The sequence below is a fragment of the Austrofundulus limnaeus genome, unplaced genomic scaffold, assembly GCF_001266775.1.
Source record: "Austrofundulus limnaeus strain Quisiro unplaced genomic scaffold, Austrofundulus_limnaeus-1.0 Scaffold952, whole genome shotgun sequence".
Classification (NCBI taxonomy): domain Eukaryota; kingdom Metazoa; phylum Chordata; class Actinopteri; order Cyprinodontiformes; family Rivulidae; genus Austrofundulus; species Austrofundulus limnaeus.
In genome coordinates, this window is record NW_013953354.1 from 14,557 (window position 1) to 32,229 (window position 17,673).

General features: G+C 41.1%; 1 protein-coding gene across 16 annotated transcripts in view; it reads left to right on the plus strand.

Moving 5' to 3' along the window:
• The window catches only part of LOC106533473 (ankyrin-3-like), a gene marked incomplete at its 5' end in the record, with an annotated part of 38,110 nt that overhangs the window by 14,512 nt on the left and 5,925 nt on the right, over window positions 1-17,673 (plus strand). For 8 of the 16 annotated variants that reach the window (XM_014029784.1, XM_014029789.1, XM_014029791.1 and 5 more), the window contains 12 exon segments: window positions 207-329; window positions 861-887; window positions 1,841-1,922; window positions 3,045-8,843; window positions 11,207-11,281; window positions 11,510-11,641; window positions 11,973-12,116; window positions 14,073-15,501; window positions 15,655-15,814; window positions 16,050-16,127; window positions 16,419-16,502; window positions 16,622-16,735. In XM_014029784.1, coding sequence (XP_013885238.1) covers window positions 207-329; window positions 861-887; window positions 1,841-1,922; window positions 3,045-8,843; window positions 11,207-11,281; window positions 11,510-11,641; window positions 11,973-12,116; window positions 14,073-15,501; window positions 15,655-15,814; window positions 16,050-16,127; window positions 16,419-16,502; window positions 16,622-16,735 — 8,247 coding nt within the window. 16 annotated transcript variants of the gene reach the window in all.

Consider the following 17,673-nt stretch of genomic DNA (forward strand, 5'->3'; position numbering starts at 1 on the left):
TTATAACAATAGAATGCTCTTGTGCAGTCCATTAGGAAATGCTTAAAAAGTCATATAAATGATGGGGTTTAAAAAAATAAATGCTATTATTTGCCTTCTGATTTTTATTTTTTTCCCAGCACATTTAGAATGGCAAATGTGGGGAAAAAAAGATTTTAAGGTGTTGTTCAGCTGCTGATGCAACTTTTTTTTGCTATCATCTACAGATCAGAGACATGGGCCAGGAGCCATGTGGCCGTCTCTCCTTCCTGAGAGAACCCAAATCCACAAAAGGCCTTCCACAGACTGCCATATGCAATTTAAATATCACACTGCCAACCCACAAGAAGGTAGGATCACCATATTTGAACTTCTCATCCTGTAAGGCCATATCATGTCATCCACATGGAAATAAAGCTGCCAGACAGATAGTGATGCTGTCCAGACATAAAGAGAAGCCACTGAGGCACGTTTGGTTTGGAGACGACTGCCTGCTGCTTGTGTCTTTTAATAATAGTAAAGCCTGTGCCAGTCACAAGACCCCACAACGTACACATGGAGCCGCAGGTGCACATCATGCTTTGATTTGTTGCTTGGCTCACTGTGGGCACACAAGAGTAAGGCAAAAAAAATCTGTTTGTTGTGGCGTTGATTGATTACAAAAACCTGCAACTGTTTTGCTTTTGCTTTTGTTACTTTGCTATTTGTTTTATGTATTAACCCCATAGACTTTTTCTGAAGCACTTTGTTGTTTTTGCTGCTCCATTTTCATCCCGAATTTTGTTTTCCAAACACCCCCTCCCCGCTCACTATAACTCCCCTGCTGTCCATTGTGTCATCTCTCCTCTCCTCCCCTGCAATGCATCTTGGAAATACCACAGGATATGGAGTCTGATCCTGATGATGAGGTAAACAAATTCTTCATCATCACATGGAACTGCTTCTTATCAGTCACTCTTTTTGTTGCCTTTATCGCCAATTCGTTAATAAGTGTTGCGAAAATTTTTGTCTCTGTGCAGTGCCCGAGTCTGTGAAATGCTGCTGACAGCTTGCTTTTTTTTTTTTTACCTACATAGCTACGATAATAATAATAATAATAAAATTACCCAGCGAAGTGCATGAAGAGAATGGCAAATGTTTTAGTCAGCAAAGCTTTTTTAAATCTGCCCTAAGTTCAGAAGATCCAATTTATGTGCCACATCTCTTCCTATTACTCATCTCTTTCCAAAACATTTAGAAGTGGACCTCACATTTACTACTAACTCCTAGGGATTTATTTTCTATTAATCAACTAAACACGCCTCCTGGAGCCTGTAGCCTTTAACGTTTGTTCACAGTGTGTTGTTGCCCTTGTTCTCCCCCTGTGTTATAGACTTGTGTGTGAAAAAAATACTGACACAGCTGCATGCCGTAAGAGTTGAGTAAATGGTGCCGGTTTCACAATTCATATTATAGATAGTAGCCATGCAATCTGTAATTGTAATTTCCATGAATCAGTTGAGCACACAAGCCTACTGAATGCCCAGGTGACATTCATTGCTATAAATATAAAAACAAGCCTTATGATAAAAGTATACAATTTGGCACACATTTCACTCTTTGGTTTCATTCAAAAAGGTAACCTTGTCCTCACCTTTGTCAGTGAACTGAGGAAGGCATATGCAGATAATAACAATAACATGATTAACAAAAAAAATGCGCAGCACCTCCTATTGCTAGTACTAACAGCATGGGTCACTAAAAACAAGAATGAACTGCACTGAATATAATTTGAGAATGGGGATTTTAATTAATAGGTTAAAACATTTTCTCATATTTTTTTATGTTGAAAGCTTTTTTTAAATGTTTTTATTTGTTCCAGACTGAAAAGCCAGAACGACGTCATACCTTTGCCTCCTTAGCTTTGCGTAAGCGCTACAGCTATTTGACTGACCCAGCAGCGAGTGAGTTTCCCATCTTTATTTTCAATACGTTTTTAATTGATTTTAGATTGTGTTGCAACTTCAATTAGTTTTAGTGTTTGGAATTTTTATTACATGAAGGTAGTATTGTTTTTTTTTCATTACATACACCTAACAGATTAAAACAGAGTAGAAACAGATTACGTGATCATCACTCAGCCACATGGTCCTATGACATCACCGTACATCAGTCACTTGCATGGTTTGTGTGTGTGTTTGTGTGTTATGCTTCGCTTACCTACCCCATGTTGAAAAAATGTCTCTGTTTCAACTGTTATTTTTACATTTGTGGAAACATTTGTAAATTGTGTCTGTTCCTTTATCATTTGAAATTTATGTGGAATAAAAATAAACAAATGAATTATCGCAATTAGTCATCATTTCACTATTTTTTATTGGCTTTATGATTGTGTGCGGCTGTGTATTTTAGTACCTAACAGGTTGCACTTTACTTTGGAAGTATTTTTCATACAATGATGCTATTTTGAAAATATAAAAATGCACTTTTGCTTTTTATAGTTAAAAATATTTACAGTTCTGACTTCAGAACATGTTTTTAGGACATTCAAAATAGGTATGATTGCCTAAATTCCTGTTACATCTTTGTAAAGTGCAACTACATATTTTAGTAACATCCAAAGGATTAAGATAWTCATCTTTTTATGAAAAAAATATACACTTGTGGGGTCCTCTGGCATTGAAAGTGCACTGAATGAAAGGAAAAAACATTTTATTCAGACATGCATTGTAAAAGGCACTGTGGCCAGGAGCAAGACAAATTGAGCACAACAAAAGTCAATGGAATTGTATTTTTCTATTTTTTTTTATCTTTTTTCATGTCATTATTGTCACTCATACCATGTGTCAAGCATTTTTATTGTTCTCCACTCTCCATTCTGTACCTTTTGTCTTTGAGTCCACATTATTTCACATATAAACCTATCTTACAATTTTTGTGTAAAATTTTACCTTTTCTATTGTGCATAATGCCCTTTTTTTAACTGACTCAAATTTCTCTTTCTGGTTTTTATGTTTTATTTCCAATTATTTTATGTTAATTTTATGTTTACTTCTTTATTGTTTTAATTTGAATTATTATTGAAGAAACAACTGATCGAAGCACGCCGAGAACGCAGCCTTCTAGCTACCCTCACAAACCTGTCTTTTCAACAAGATCTTATCAGGCGTGGTCACCTGTTCCTGTCGCCCTCCCTGGCCAAGCCAAATCTGGGTTTGGCTCCCTCTCCAGTTCATCATCCAACACGCCTTCTGCCTCTCCATTAAAATCTGTCTGGTCCATCAACTCTGTCTCTCCCATCAAGACCAACATTCCTGGATCACCCGCTTCCTCTGTAAAGTCAGCTAGTGACACGGCCTCTCCCATCCGATCTTACAGAACCATTTCCTCTCCAATAAAAAGTGTAATTGGCCAACCCCAGTACCCTATCCAGGTTACCCCCAGTCCCCTGGCCTCACCAGGTAAAAGTGTCCCAGATCCTTTGTCCATGAAAGGATTGGGGGTATTGTCTGCTAGGACCTCTCCCATTACTGCTTCAGGAGGAGGCACTCATCTTGAAAGAACAGCAATGGGCTTGACTCCACCAACATCTCCTAAATCTTCTCTAAGTATGTTCAGCTCTCCCCTCCAATACAAAACTATAGTGGGAAGTTCTGCTAGCACATCAGCTTCCTCCTCACCCATAAAAACAGTCCCTGGTCTTTCCTCTGTGCGCTCTTTTGCCTCGAATGCCACTAGTCCTGCAAGGAATTTGTTTTCTTCTCTTTCATCCACATTGAAATCCAACAACTCTCCAAGTGCTGCAGCTCTAATCAATGGCTCTGTGTCACCTTCACAGTACTGCTCTTCTTCCCCAACATCTCATCTCACCAGCAGTCTGCAAGAAAGAATACAAGCAACCACTAATGCCGCTACTACAAGTGTCAATGCAGCCTTTGATGAGGTTGAAAAGACATTCAATTCTTGCTCTGCTGGCTATGGCACCCTCAAGTCATTGTCCTCTTCTGCATCCTCCTCATATCAGTCTATTAGGTCATCAGCTTCTGGTTCTCTTTACACCTCCCTTAGATCCTCTCCTAATGTCACCACTGCTGTAACCTCAAGTACAATGACTGTCCCAGTTTACTCTGTTATCAATGTGCTGCCAGAGCCCCAGTTTAAAAAGTTACCTGAGGTGTCCAAATCTGCTGCTGCTCTTCTGTCGCCCAGAAAAACTATTCCCTCTGACATGAACACCCAGTCCTCCTTTGCAAGAACTCTCTCCCCCATCAAAACTTCCCTTATTCCTGCTAGCATCAAATCTATCACTACATCACCATTATCATCCAGCCAAGAGATTCTGAAGGATGTAGCTGAAATGAAAGAGGATTTGATACGAATGTCTGCCATTTTACAAACAGACCCCAATTCTACAGCCAGCAAAGGATTCAACACAAATTCTTCCAAGGAAGCTAAGATGGAAGAAGAGGAGCCATATCGGATTGTGGAGAAAGTAAAACAAGACCTGGTAAAAGTAAGCGAAATCCTGACAAAAGATCCCGGCAAAGATGGTAGAACTTCTCTAGCAAGAGGTTCACTGGATGACATACATTTTTCGAAGTTACAAGTTGAGCAACCACCAAGCAATTGGAGCTATCCACCAAGATATGAAACTGTGGTTTCTGAGGCCAGATCAAAAACAATACCTGACAGAGATTTTAATCTCTCCAAAGTAGTTGACTACTTAGCCAGTGATGTTGGGAGCAGCTCATTTTCCAAAATACACAACACTAGGAATAAAGTAGATGAAGACAAAAGAGAAGTAGAGGGCAAGGAGAAGCAGAAACGAATCTTGAAACCAACTATAGCAGTACAGGAGCATAAGCTCAAAATGCCTCCAACAAACATCCGATCTTCACCTTCAGAAAAAGAAATTAGTAAAGTAGCAGATGCACTTTTTGGAGGAGACATGGTGCTAGAATCTCCAGACGATATTTTGCATGAGCAAGATAAAAGTCCTCTCTCAGACAGTGGATTTGAGACCAGGAGTGAGAGGACACCATCTGCCCCTCAAAGTGCAGAAGGCATGGGTCCCAAGGGCCTTTTTCAGGATATCCCAGTTCCACCAGTAATCACTGAGACTAGGACTGAAGTAGTGCATGTCATCAGGAGCTATGAACCAGAGGATGAGAACCAACCTCCAATGGAGGATGCAAATTCTGCCAGAATAATCGATTCAGATTTTAAAGGGAATCAGAGTTCATGTCCATCAAGTCCAGACCAACATAAGTGCTATTCAGTGAAAGCCAGCCCTGATGAAGATCCTATGGGTAAAGGGATGAGGGTAAAGGAAGAAACTCACATCACTACCACCACCAGGATGGTGTACCACAAACCACCTGGCATAGAGGCAACATCAGAGAGATGTGAAGAAACAATGTCTGTGCGAGACATAATGAAGGCTTTTCAATCTGGGAAAGACCCATCTAGAGAACTGGCTGGACTGTTTGAGCACAAGTCTATGAATGAAGATGCATCACTAAGAGTCATTGAAGATATCAACTCCAAACCTAAGATTGAAAGAATAATTGAGGTTCATATTGAAAAGGGCAATAAAACAGAACCAACAGAAGTAATTATCAGAGAGACAAAAAACCATGCAGAAAAAGAAATGTTTTACTGCCCAGGAAGCAGACAAGAAAACGATGAGCCTGAAGAGTCACTTCCAGTATACCTTGATTCCCCCAGAGTGAGCACACCAATGTCACAGGAAGAAGACAGTCGACCTAGTTCAGCTCAGCTTATGACAGATGACTCATACAAAACATTAAAACTACTTAGCCAGCAATCTGTAGAATACCATGAAGATGAATCATCTGAACTTAGGGGAGAATCATACAATTTTGCAGAAAAAATGCTGCTTTCTGAGAAATTTAATCAGTCTCATTCAGACACAGAGGAATATTTGAGAGATAGGTCTGGGGTCCATTCACCAGACAGAGGCAATCACAGTCGGGGTAGGTCACTTGGGCCAAGAACAGAGTATGTATTTAGGTCATCAAGGAATGTTTTTGACAAATCTGGACGAATGGCCAATGTTGATGATAACTATGACAAACTTACACTTTTACAGTACTCTTCTGAGCCTGGCAGCCCAAAGCAATCTGTCTGGATGCGTGTGTCAGATGACACACAAGTTAAAGATAAAGAACAAATTGTATATGAGGACAGAATGGATAGGACTGTAAAAGAGGCAGAGGAGAAACTCAGTGAAGTTTCTCAGTTCTTTCGAGATAGAACAGAACAGCTCAATGATGAGCTCTCATCTCCCGAGAAGAAATCTCGCAGACCAGATTTCAAAGAATCACGATCAGGGCCTAGTTCAACACAGAGTAGCCCAGAAAGGTCGCCTTATAGAAGTGGGGGTAGTGGTGAGGACTGGAGCAGAGAGAGGCTAAGAGACAGGTTTGGCTCTAGTGACAGAAAATGTGCCAGTTTACCCAGCAGTCCAGAAAGAAGAGTATTGCTGCAATTCAGTGATGCAGACTCAAGAAAGCAAAGTGATGGTAAAGCAGAGGGAAGTGTAGGTGAAACTACAAAACCATTTCAAATGTCTTCCTCTAAAGTTAGTGCAGTAAGGCTAAAATTTGAGCAAGAGGCTCAAAAGCAAGATAGGAGTCCTCAAGCTGGCCAAAATTCAAACCCTCCTGTCAGAAAGCTTCAGGAAACTAAGTTACCTGTATATCAGGTGTTTGCAGGTTCTAGTATGCCAAAAGCACCAAATAGTCCAGGTAACCAAAGGAAATGTTTGGAGACAGAAATAAATAAGTTTTCACCCAAGCATGAAACCAGTGGAAAAGATCAGGAAGAAAAAATGTTCAAAGCATGGGAAAGCCAAGGGTATAAACCATCTAATCCCCCTTCTCCAAAACTATCTAAATCTTCAGTTCATGATACTACAAAAGACTGCAGTAGCAGTGACCAAAGACAAGACACTACTAAAAAAGTAATCTATTCAGAATTTGTTGTTAGAGAAAGTCCGAATAGCAATGATGGTCTAAAAAAAAACTCGGAATCACAAATTCCTGTAAGAAAATTGTCTAATTTTTCAGAAAATCACAAAACTGCCTCTTTAAAATTAGATGGGCCACATGAAAATTCAAGGTCTCATACACCTACTTTAACTAAAAATCGGTTAAACAGTAGCTCTGAATCCAATAAGTCTACTCGTGGATCCTCGGTAGGAAAGTCTACATCMTCAGAAAGTAGCCAGTCAAATGTAGTGTGTAATGGTGTTGATGATGACCAAGTAGAATATTTGGACCAAGTAACTCCTGTAGTTGTCACTGAGGGTTTCAAAGACATTAAACCCTTACCAGTGTATGTCAGCATACAAGTAGGAAAGCAATATGAGAAAGAAACAACCTCAGGGCAGCTGGGCACATACAAAAAGATAGTAAGTCATGAGAGTAGGACAGTGCATGAAACTAGAGGTACATTTTACACTGTCAAACAAAAGCAGGTTTCATCTCCTCAAGGAAGTCCAGAAGATGACACTCTAGAGCAAGTTACTTTCATGGATAGTTCTGGGAAAAGCCCTGTCACCCCTGAGACCCCCAGCTCAGAGGAAATAAGCCTGGCATCCAGAACACCAGACTCTGTGATAGGGTTCATGGCAGGCATGCCAAGCACCATCCCAGAGGAGTCTGAGGAGGAAGAGGGAAAAACCTTTATCTATAAAGATCCCTCAAAGGAAAGGTCCAAGCCAGCTGCTTCAGAGAACCATAATCAAAAGCAGGATGAAGAAAGAGGAAAGCCAAAGGACAACAGAGTTGCATATATAGAGTTTCCACCCCCTCCTCCTTTAGAAGCAGAGCATTCTAAAGTTGAGAAAATAGCTTCATGTGCTGCTTCTCACACAGAGACGGATATGATGGAGGTAAACTTACAAGAAGAGCATGACAGGCATTTTTTAGCTGAGCCAATCATCAGAGTTCAGCCACCATCCCCTGTACCCCCTGGAGCTGATAATAGTGATTCTAGTGATGATGAGTCTGTCTTCCATCCCATCCCTGTCAAAAAGTATACCTTTAAAATGAAAGAAGAAGGAGAAAAACACCTGAAACCCAAACGGTCAGAGAAAAATGGAAATAATAAGGAATCTGGAGTTAATGGTGTAGTAAAGGGGGAGGATATTGACTTTGAACAAAATGGCAACGACCAGTCAGTTACTGACTGTTCCATAGCAACCACAGCTGAGTTCTCCCATGACACAGATGCAACTGAAATTGACTCTTTAGACGGATATGACCTTCAGGATGAAGATGATGGACTGAGTGAGGACCCCAAAACATCTAGTTTGTCTACTGATGGAAAAACGGCTGATCGCTRATTTGGTCAATCTAAACTTGAAGTGATAGAAGAAGAAAAATATGAGGAAGGAGGGGATAATGGAAAGACTAAAGGCAACCAAGCTGCAGCAAAAGGTGGTGGAGATGACAAAGACTATACCCTTGAAGGAAGACACCCTGACAGGCAGAGTTTTGCAGAAAATTATTTTGGATACCAACTTCAGGAAGAGCTGAATTCAACTTTTAAAACTGTTGCCACCAAAGGTCTGGACTTTGATCCTTGGTCAACAAAAGGGGTTGATAATGAAGGGGTTTTTGAGTCCAAAACAAAAGAAGAGGACCCCAAGCCCTTCAGTTTATCAGTGGAGGATAAATCGCAGGCTACAACACCAGACACAACCCCTGCCCGAACACCAACTGATGAGAGTACACCGACTAGTGAACCTAACCCCTTTCCTTTCCATGAAGGGAAGATGTTTGAGATGACCCGCAGTGGTGCTATTGACATGAGCAAGCGGGACTTTGTTGAAGAGAGACTTCAGTTTTTCCAGATTGGTGAGCATTCCTCTGACCCTAAAACAGGGGAAAAGGGGAGAGGGGGCAAAATCCTGGGGGTACTTTCCTCTCCATCAAAAACAGGAGAGAAATCCTCAGTAGATGGGAAAGTGAAGGTTCTAGCTACTAGTGATACTACCTTAGACAGCAATACTACATCAACAACACCAGCAGCAACAACAGCAAAATGCATCTCTGCACAGCCTGGCAGTGACACAGGCTTTGCTGGTACTGATATTCCTGCTTGTGAAGCCATAGCTGAGACTGCCTCATCCTGCACAATCACAGCCTCTAAGGTTGATTCCAAATTACGAACTCCTATTAAGATGGGCATAGCTGCCTCAATAACTGTGAAAAAAGATTCAGGGGATCTCACCGATTGTAAAGCTGAAATATCAGAGGGTCAGATGGTGCCAGAATACATTAGTATAAAGAGTCAGTGTACAGAGAAACAGCATAGCAGTCATGCTGAGTCAAGGCAAGAAAAGAGAGACTACCCTTCTGAAAACTCCAACAACAACAATAACCTTGAGTCCTCAAGTGTTCAGGCCAACTATATTCAATGTGGCAGTGTGGTATTTAATTTGCAGTCCTCTTCTGAGCCCACCCTTCAAAAAGCTAGCAGAATAGAAACATTATGCTGTAGAGATAAGATTGAGAGAGTGGAGGTGCACAACAGCAGCCAGGAGCAGAAAAGTGAAACCATTAAAGAAAATGAGGTCAAGCAGCCTAAGTCAAGGCTTCCAGTTAAAGCATCAGGGTGGTCGTTTCATACACATGGAACAGCCATTGGCAAGCAGAAGCCTAAACAAGCAGTAAAAGTTGAGATGAGGAAAAAAGGAACGCCAGTCATAGCCAAAGTTGAGCCTAGATCAAGGATACCAATCAAAGATGTTAAAAAGTGTAGTCTGGCTGCAACAGCTAGCTTACCTGTTTCAGTTAGAATTACCTCACAACCAATGAAAACATTGAACACAGAAAGAACAGCCATAAAGTTGCCCACAAGATTACCACTTAAGGACAGACATCAACTCAGCAGTGTCACAAGTGAGGGAACATCTAGACAGAACAGACAGGAAAACCCTAGTGAGCTTTGTAAGCGCACCATCGAGTACTTTAAGGACATTAGCGGGGAGACGATAAAGTTGGTGGACCGCCTGTCAGACGAGGACAAAAAGACGCAGACAGAGCAGTCGGAGGAAGACAGCACCTCCCGAAGCACCTCTCTGTCGGACGCCTCCCAGCCTTCCCAGCCCTCCCAGCCCTCCCGCTCATCCAGGTCTGGTAGAGGTTCGAGGGCTGAGGCCGGGGCCGCATCCATAAGGGCAAAGGTGGCGACGACGGACAGGGCTTCCGGCAGTGAGAGGAGCAGGAGGAGTAGGCGGACTGGTGGGAAGGAGGGCAGTCAGGGACTCACAGGGTCTCGAACACCTCCCATCGCGGAGATCAAGCCTAGTTTGTAAAACTTTCACACTATGTTTAAATTACATCTATATAGTTGAATATTTCACTTTTAGTTGCATGACGTTGTTGTGATCATTTAATGGATTGATGGAATGCCTGTGGCGTGTTTTACATACTCTCCTCAAAACAGTAGCTGTCATTTAAATTTATTTTTTGTCATTGATGTACTGTGTACTGTGCTGTCAGTGTCACAAGATTCTCTTTCCTCCTTTTTTCCTTTTTCAACCCTGTTAAACATAAAAAAGCAAGCATGTCAGTAGAGATGAATGGACACTGGCACAACCAGTCCTATGTTTGACAATTTCTTGGTCTATCTGTCTATTTGTCTGTGCAGGATGGTTACTGATCTATTGTAATAGTTGTTGTTTTTTTTCACATAACTGTCCTTGAGACTAACCAGTGTTTACAAATAACACAAAGTAGTGTGTTTGCATGGTCACATTTAGATTTGTAGAATTATAAGTCCATCATTGAGGATCATATTGTGCTTTGTTTTGTGTATTTGTCATGAGAGTTACTGCCTGCTTAAAGGATACATGCCACAAATAGTCACAGAGCACCACTTACTTTTATAGACACATTTAAGTTTACCATAATTTCTGTAGTACAAAATATCCTTTTCTTGCCACCTTGGAGTAAATACTACTTTAAATTCTAACTACTGCTTAAAATTCGGACCAAATTCTTTTCTTTGTCGTAAATTACTGCTATATAATCAATTACTTGATGAGATGCAGCCAAAATAATTTAATCAATTTTGTACCAGTGGATTTTAAGATTTTGAGATGAGCAAGTGGCCAAAAAAGGAAAATGGCTCATTTAATTTTCTCTCACATTAACATAAAGGGGATGAAGAATGTTCATTATGTTAATGTTCCACTATCCTCTTTTATTACCAGGTCCTCAAAGTCCTTGTGAGCGTACAGACTTGCGCATGGCTATTGTTGCAGATCACCTGGGACTCAGTTGGACAGGTGAGTCAATTTGCATCACCCCTTTTTCTAATAACCTAGATTTTGTCAATTATTTCATCTCGAATTGTGTTTTCTGTGGTCTTTGGACTAATTGAAGCACCACAGCAAATGTTGAAGTGCATTCATGTTAAAGTGAAAGATTTTAAATTCGTAAAAAAAAAGTGATAGCACTTTTGAGTTTTGTTTTTGGGCTAGGTTATATTTTGTGTGTTTTATGTCACTACACAGAGCTGGCTCGGGAGATGAACTTCACAGTGGATGAGATCAACCACATCAGGCTTGAGAACCCCAACTCTCTGACAGCACAAAGCTTCATGCTTCTGAAAAAATGGGTCAGCCGAGAAGGGAAAAATGCCACAAGTAAGTCAAATTCTTACATCTGGAGATCTCACTATTTTCTTTKCACTGTGTTACAGTCCTGCATTTTATCAAAGACAAAAAAGTTTTTCACTTTAGTGGGGGTGAAGGTTCTAGCTTTTTAGGATTCATTTCCTCACTGTCGTGTACCGTCCTCTCGCTTTTCATGTTTCTCTTGCCGTGACATCCATTCATTATTTGTTTTCAAACCTAATTAGAAAAGCTTTTACAATTAATAAAGCAACCAATTAATTTGTTTTTGCACAGAATTTCCTTGTTAATAGTTATTTTTGTTTGTTTTTGACAAACCTTTCTTTCTTTGTTTTTCCCACAGCGGATGCCTTATCAACAGTGTTAACCAAAGTCAATCGAATGGATATTGTGACATTACTGGAGGGTCCAATATTTGACTATGGCAATGTTTCAGGCACGAGATGTTTTGCCGATGATAATGCTGTTTTCCGGGATCATGCTGACGGTAAAGTTCACCTCTGCTTAGCTGATTTCTTACCTCTCCCTGCTACCATTTTTGTTATATTACTGTGTGAGTCCTAGTGCACTTCTTTTAGTGCATGTTGCATACTAAAAACTGCTACAAATGTTCCTCAGTTAAGTCTGACTTGTTTAGAATTTCTTTTAACTATGTAGTGTCTGCTTTTCTCCATTTATTTAGCTAAGCTCTTCTAGTTCTCCTCCAGTTCCTCTGAGCCTTCCTTGGATAGATGAGAGAATCTGTGAAACCAAACTGCCTCTCCTCCTCCTCCTCCTCCTCCTCCTCCTGCATCCCTTTACTTCCCCATAATACTATGAGCTGCTGATAACAGCATACACAAGCTCTTAACCAAATTAAGAGCCACCACATGTGTGTTTCCCCAATTTATCCACATTATTCATTCTTTGTCTCATTCACAAGCATGTTTCATGTTTTTCAGTGTTTAATGTGTTTTTCTCTCTTTTTCTCCAACTCCTATTTGCCTTTGCATGTTTGTTTCCTCTTTCCATTTTCCACAGTGTGTGTAATTATCCCCTTAACTCCCAGGAGCACAGGAGCCTTTATCCTGAGTGCTCAAAGTCCCTTTTTTCCAACACCGACACCAACTCCTCCACCTACCCCCCTCATACCTGCTGCAGCAGCTAACTGCCCTCTCTTTTCCTCACGTCGTTCCCCAAGTTATGAGTCTTCCATTTCGCTGAAAGACTTGGCACCTTCAGTGTCACATGAGCCTTCTCGATCCACCTTCCTCTGCTCTTATTCCTCGCGCCTTGTTCCTCAGAGCTACCCTGCAGAGTCTTGTCAATCCCCTGCTTTTTCTTTCTTTCCCTGTCTGTCCTCCCCTATCCCTCTGATCACCTCACCGTTACCTTATTCTGCCCCTAACTCGCCATCATCTTTTTCAACCACATCTGTTCCGACTTCTCCTTTATCCGTCCCAGCCACACCCACTTCAATCCTTCCCCAAGCAGAACTTATCACTCTTTCACTCACATTACCTGGCTTGTCTTCTGACCCTACATCCACCATCAAAACCACCTCCATATGTTCCTCTGGTGATSCCACTACCCCTGCTGCGCCCAACCTGTCTTCAACCCCAGCCTCAACATCCCCTTCCATCAGCATCTCTCCAAGCAAAGAGTCTTTAGTGGCTCACCTGGCCTCCTTCTCCTCCTCCCGCCCCGTTTCCCCTCTCTCCATTTGCACTCTTCCTCCCGTCTCCCCCTCGGGCTCTCGTTGTCCCAGCCCCAGTCCTCCCTCACCCCCTCTCCGCTCCCTGTCTCCCTGTCCTATTTGCCAGTGCAAGTGCGCGCCTTCAGTCACCCCACCTCCCGCTCGAACTCGCAATGATCCATCTAAAATGGAAATATTCATTTAGAGTGCTCTCTCGTTTTTTTTTTTGTTTGTTTTGTTTTGTCTTGTATCTTCTTTTTGACTCATTCCTGTTCATATCTCTCATCTGTCATTTCCATCATGTGAGCATGTGAGAGAACACCCTGGCAATTGCTTTTTTAATCTGATCATATTTCTTGCTACGACTGAAGTAGTCTTGTGGTGCCACTAATGTGTTCCACTTTTAGCATTTTACCTTTCTAAAACTGGAGCATTAACACTTTCTGAATGACAGAATTAATATTAAATCTAAAGTAATCTTTCAAACTAATGTCAAAATACGTATTAAAATACTATTGTACATGAATTGTTTGTATTTGTGTATTTTTTATTTTTATTTTATTTTATTTTTTGGTGGGGGTCGCATATTATTGGAACACATCCTAGTGGTTTCCTGGGTACATGCTTTGCACTTTAGTCTCTGTGTCCATGTCATATTGTCATTTGATGTTTGTGCTAAGATTTCAGTGGAGTAGTTTTGTGTGTGTTGTATGCTTTTGTGGCTTCCATATGTGTTTGTCTGTACATTTGTCATCCTGTCACCTGCAGATTATCAGAGCATTCTCACGGAGCTGCAGTCTCCTGCCGCTCTGCAGTCCAACCCCTGCTTCTTGGAACCTGAACTCCCAGTCACCCCAAACCCTACCCTTGCCCACCATCAACCGTACCATTACCCAGATTTAGACACCCCCTTACACACCAACACCCAGCCTCAGCCTCCGCCCTGGAGTCCAGAGGTGGAGCCTTGTAGCGGAGAGCCAGACAGCCCTCCTAAAAGTCCCCCCAGACCTTGCGAGCTTGCCCTGAGCATCCCTACCTTCGAACTTCCTGAGCCCGATCCGTCTAAGATCCGAAAGCCCCACATTGCTTTGAACGACCAGCTGCTTTTGAGCGAAGAGGAAGACAAGTCTGTTCATGAGGTGGAGACTGCCCACAAGCCGAGGTCACCGTCCTTCCCACCTTTGTGTGACTTGGACTTTGACATGGCGTACTCTACATCCTCCCCTTCAATGTCATCCGTGTCATCGATAACTCCATCAACCCCTGACCGAGCACAACTGAGTGATGGAGGAGAACGACCGGGCGTCTTGAATCAAGTGAAGGAGGTTGCTGGTTGGAAAGCAACGGAAATGGAAGTGACAAAAGAAATGGAGAGAGTTGTTGAGATGGTTGCAGCGCAGTTAGCTGAGGAAAACAGGTTAGTGGAAAAGTGGGTTGAACGGGATTTGATCAAAAATGTGGAAAGAAAATGCGAGATGATCACAAAAGACAGGTCTAAGACGCCAGATGAACATATCATTTTGGTGGAACAGAAGTGGTCTGTTGAGCAGGGAAAAAATGAAATGAATGAGAAGGGGGAAGAATGCAAGGTTGAGAGAATCGAAAACATACAAAGTTTGACTCTCAGCCTGATAGAAACTGATTTTAAAATGGAAAAAGGTGCAACAGAAGCAGAAACTGACGAAGAGGATGTCTATCAAACATCTGGCATTCAAAAAGTTCATGAGGGCTGTGAAGAAGGCCTCCAGAAGGAAGACAGAAAGCATGACACTGATTTAGAGCTTCAGTTTAAAGGTATAGAAGATGTTTTTCTCACATCAGGAGAAAATCTGGCACAAGAAGATCATTCTGTAGCTGACCTTTCCCCTCAGGACTGGACTGAAGCACTTAAGCAACTCCAGCCCAGTGAGTCTGGATCTAATGAGGAAGAAGAGGAGGAGAGAAGCAAAGATATCCGAGATGAAGCATTAGCGTCTCCATTGGAAGAGGTGAAGGAAGAAAAAGGCTCAGAGGAAAAGGAGGAGGACGACAAAGAGATGACGGAATCCAGAGATCCAAAGGGTACTGAAGAGGTTGAACACGCAGACAAAAACATTTGTTCACTTTCAGGTTGGCACAGTGATTCATCCAGTGTCAACGTGGAACCGCCAACGCCYGGCCGCAGTGTCAGCTCAGACCTGCTCGACAAACAGGAAAGGTACAAATAAAACCAAACATTCCCATTAAAACTGTTTTCTGTAAAGTAGCAACTATTCCAGAATCCTTACAACTAGTATCTGACGAACCTGAAGAGACTTTGAAAATTTATTTTAGAAGATAATTTGACATTTTGTGTTTCTACTCAAAACAGCCATGAAAACTCTAGTGACTCCATCACTTCCTCGTCTCGGGCAGAATCGGGGAGGTCCCGGCCAAATGGCAATAATTCAAAGCACTCACCTCAGGACGGCTCATCAGAATCATCAAGTGGCAGGAAGGATGGAACGCTGGTGTCAGAGAAAAAAGTTCAGGTAATGATATGAATTAATCTAACAAAAGAAATCTGTTCTAAAAAAGTTTTTTAAAAAGTCGTTATTTTCATCTCCTGTATGTTATCAATATGTTGCATTGTGGTTCAGTTTTTGAAAAGGCAATTTCTCATCCATMCTATTCCAAGTTTCTCTAGTTCAACACATCCAACCAGGGAGCTCCAGCTTAAACACTAACAAAATGTGAGGTAACACTGTTATGTGATCCCCTCCACAGCGAGTTAGTGTAGAATCTGGTTCAGAGGAAGAACAGACCGTAACCACCAGAATCTTCAGACGCCGTCTTATTTTAAAGGTGAAAGCCTGGAACTGAGGCTCACTGGGTTTGGCTTGGTTTAGTTTAGTTTTTACTGCTAAATCTGGTGTGTGTGTGCTCTGGTAGTTTTTGCTTTGTGTTCTGATAGGTTTGCTACTGACCATACCACAGTGTTTGACTGAATACTAACTGGGTCTGTCTGACATGAACATTCTTTTCTCTTGAGGTTTCCTTGTGTGGTGATGGGGAAGGATTATTTTTTTTCTGTTTTCGTGACTTGTTTTGTCATCAAAAAATCATAGCGCATATGCTAACCACCAACACTTGCAGGGGGAAGAAGCAAAGAATATCCCGGGCGAGTCTGTGACAGAGGAACACTATATGGACCATGATGGGAATCTGATCAGTAGAAAAGTAATGTATAAATGGTTTCCTGTGTCTCATTTACCTCTGAAATTCAGTGTGGGTAAAAGTTTTATTTAAAACAGGCCAACCGTCAGATCTTTTTTTTGTCAATATTCTGCTTCGGCCAGGTGATCAGAAAAGTTATTCGACGAGTGTCAACTCCCACTCCAGAAAACCAAGGAGGTAGCAGGTGGCACAGTGACCTCCAGCTCTGTCCCACTCTGCAGGATTATGAGTCAGAGGTTGGCATGAAGATACTTTTTCACTGTGTTGCTTCAAGGTTTAATCCACGTTGGAATGCATTTTTTCTTCTTTTCTGAGAAGGCTTCATTTGACTGTAATCACTGGGATATTAATGGCAAATCAAAAGTTTGGCCTAAAGTTGTACTGAAGCTTTTAAGCATTTATCTCACAATAAACCAATCCAAAAAATCATTCTAATTGATGTAAATGCGATTATACATTTACTTTTTTTTACGTTTATATATTATGAAATTCATTGTTGGATTTTAAAGTTAATTAGGAGGACAGATGAAGAGTAGAATTAGGTTCAAATGAGTTAAAGAAATAATGCTTATTGATGTTTGAGTGCAACTTTAAATTTAAAAAAATCAGTTCAGTTTCATTGTATTGTTTCTGTGGGATACATTTTATTAATTATATTGTGAAAGCTATACTTGGCACAAAAAGTAAGAAAATGTGTGTTTGGTAGATTATTTCTCTGTTGTAACAATGCTTTTTGGCAAATCTTATACCATCACCTGATGCATGCACAGATGCATGTTCCTTATAAATGTGGAACCATTTAAAAGTGAAATTAACAGGCTTTTCAATAGCATAAGATTTCCAAGAAGCATTGTTACAACCAGAGGTGTAGAAAGTACTTGGAAAAAAATGCTACGTAAAAGTAAAAATACCTTAACAGAAAATTACTTTGGTAAAAATGGATTRTACTGATAAGAAGAGGTACTTCAGTAAAAGTCATAAAACCYCTCACAATACTTGGAAAAGTGAAAGTAAAACTACTTTTACACACACTGTAAAAATGAAGTGTTGAATTTACTTAGCTCGGTTTATTGGAACCACTTGATATAACTTGGCTGAGTAAATTCAACAGTGCATAAGCAACTCCTTTCATGATGAGTTACGGTTATATTTAAATTTGTAGCACATAACAGGG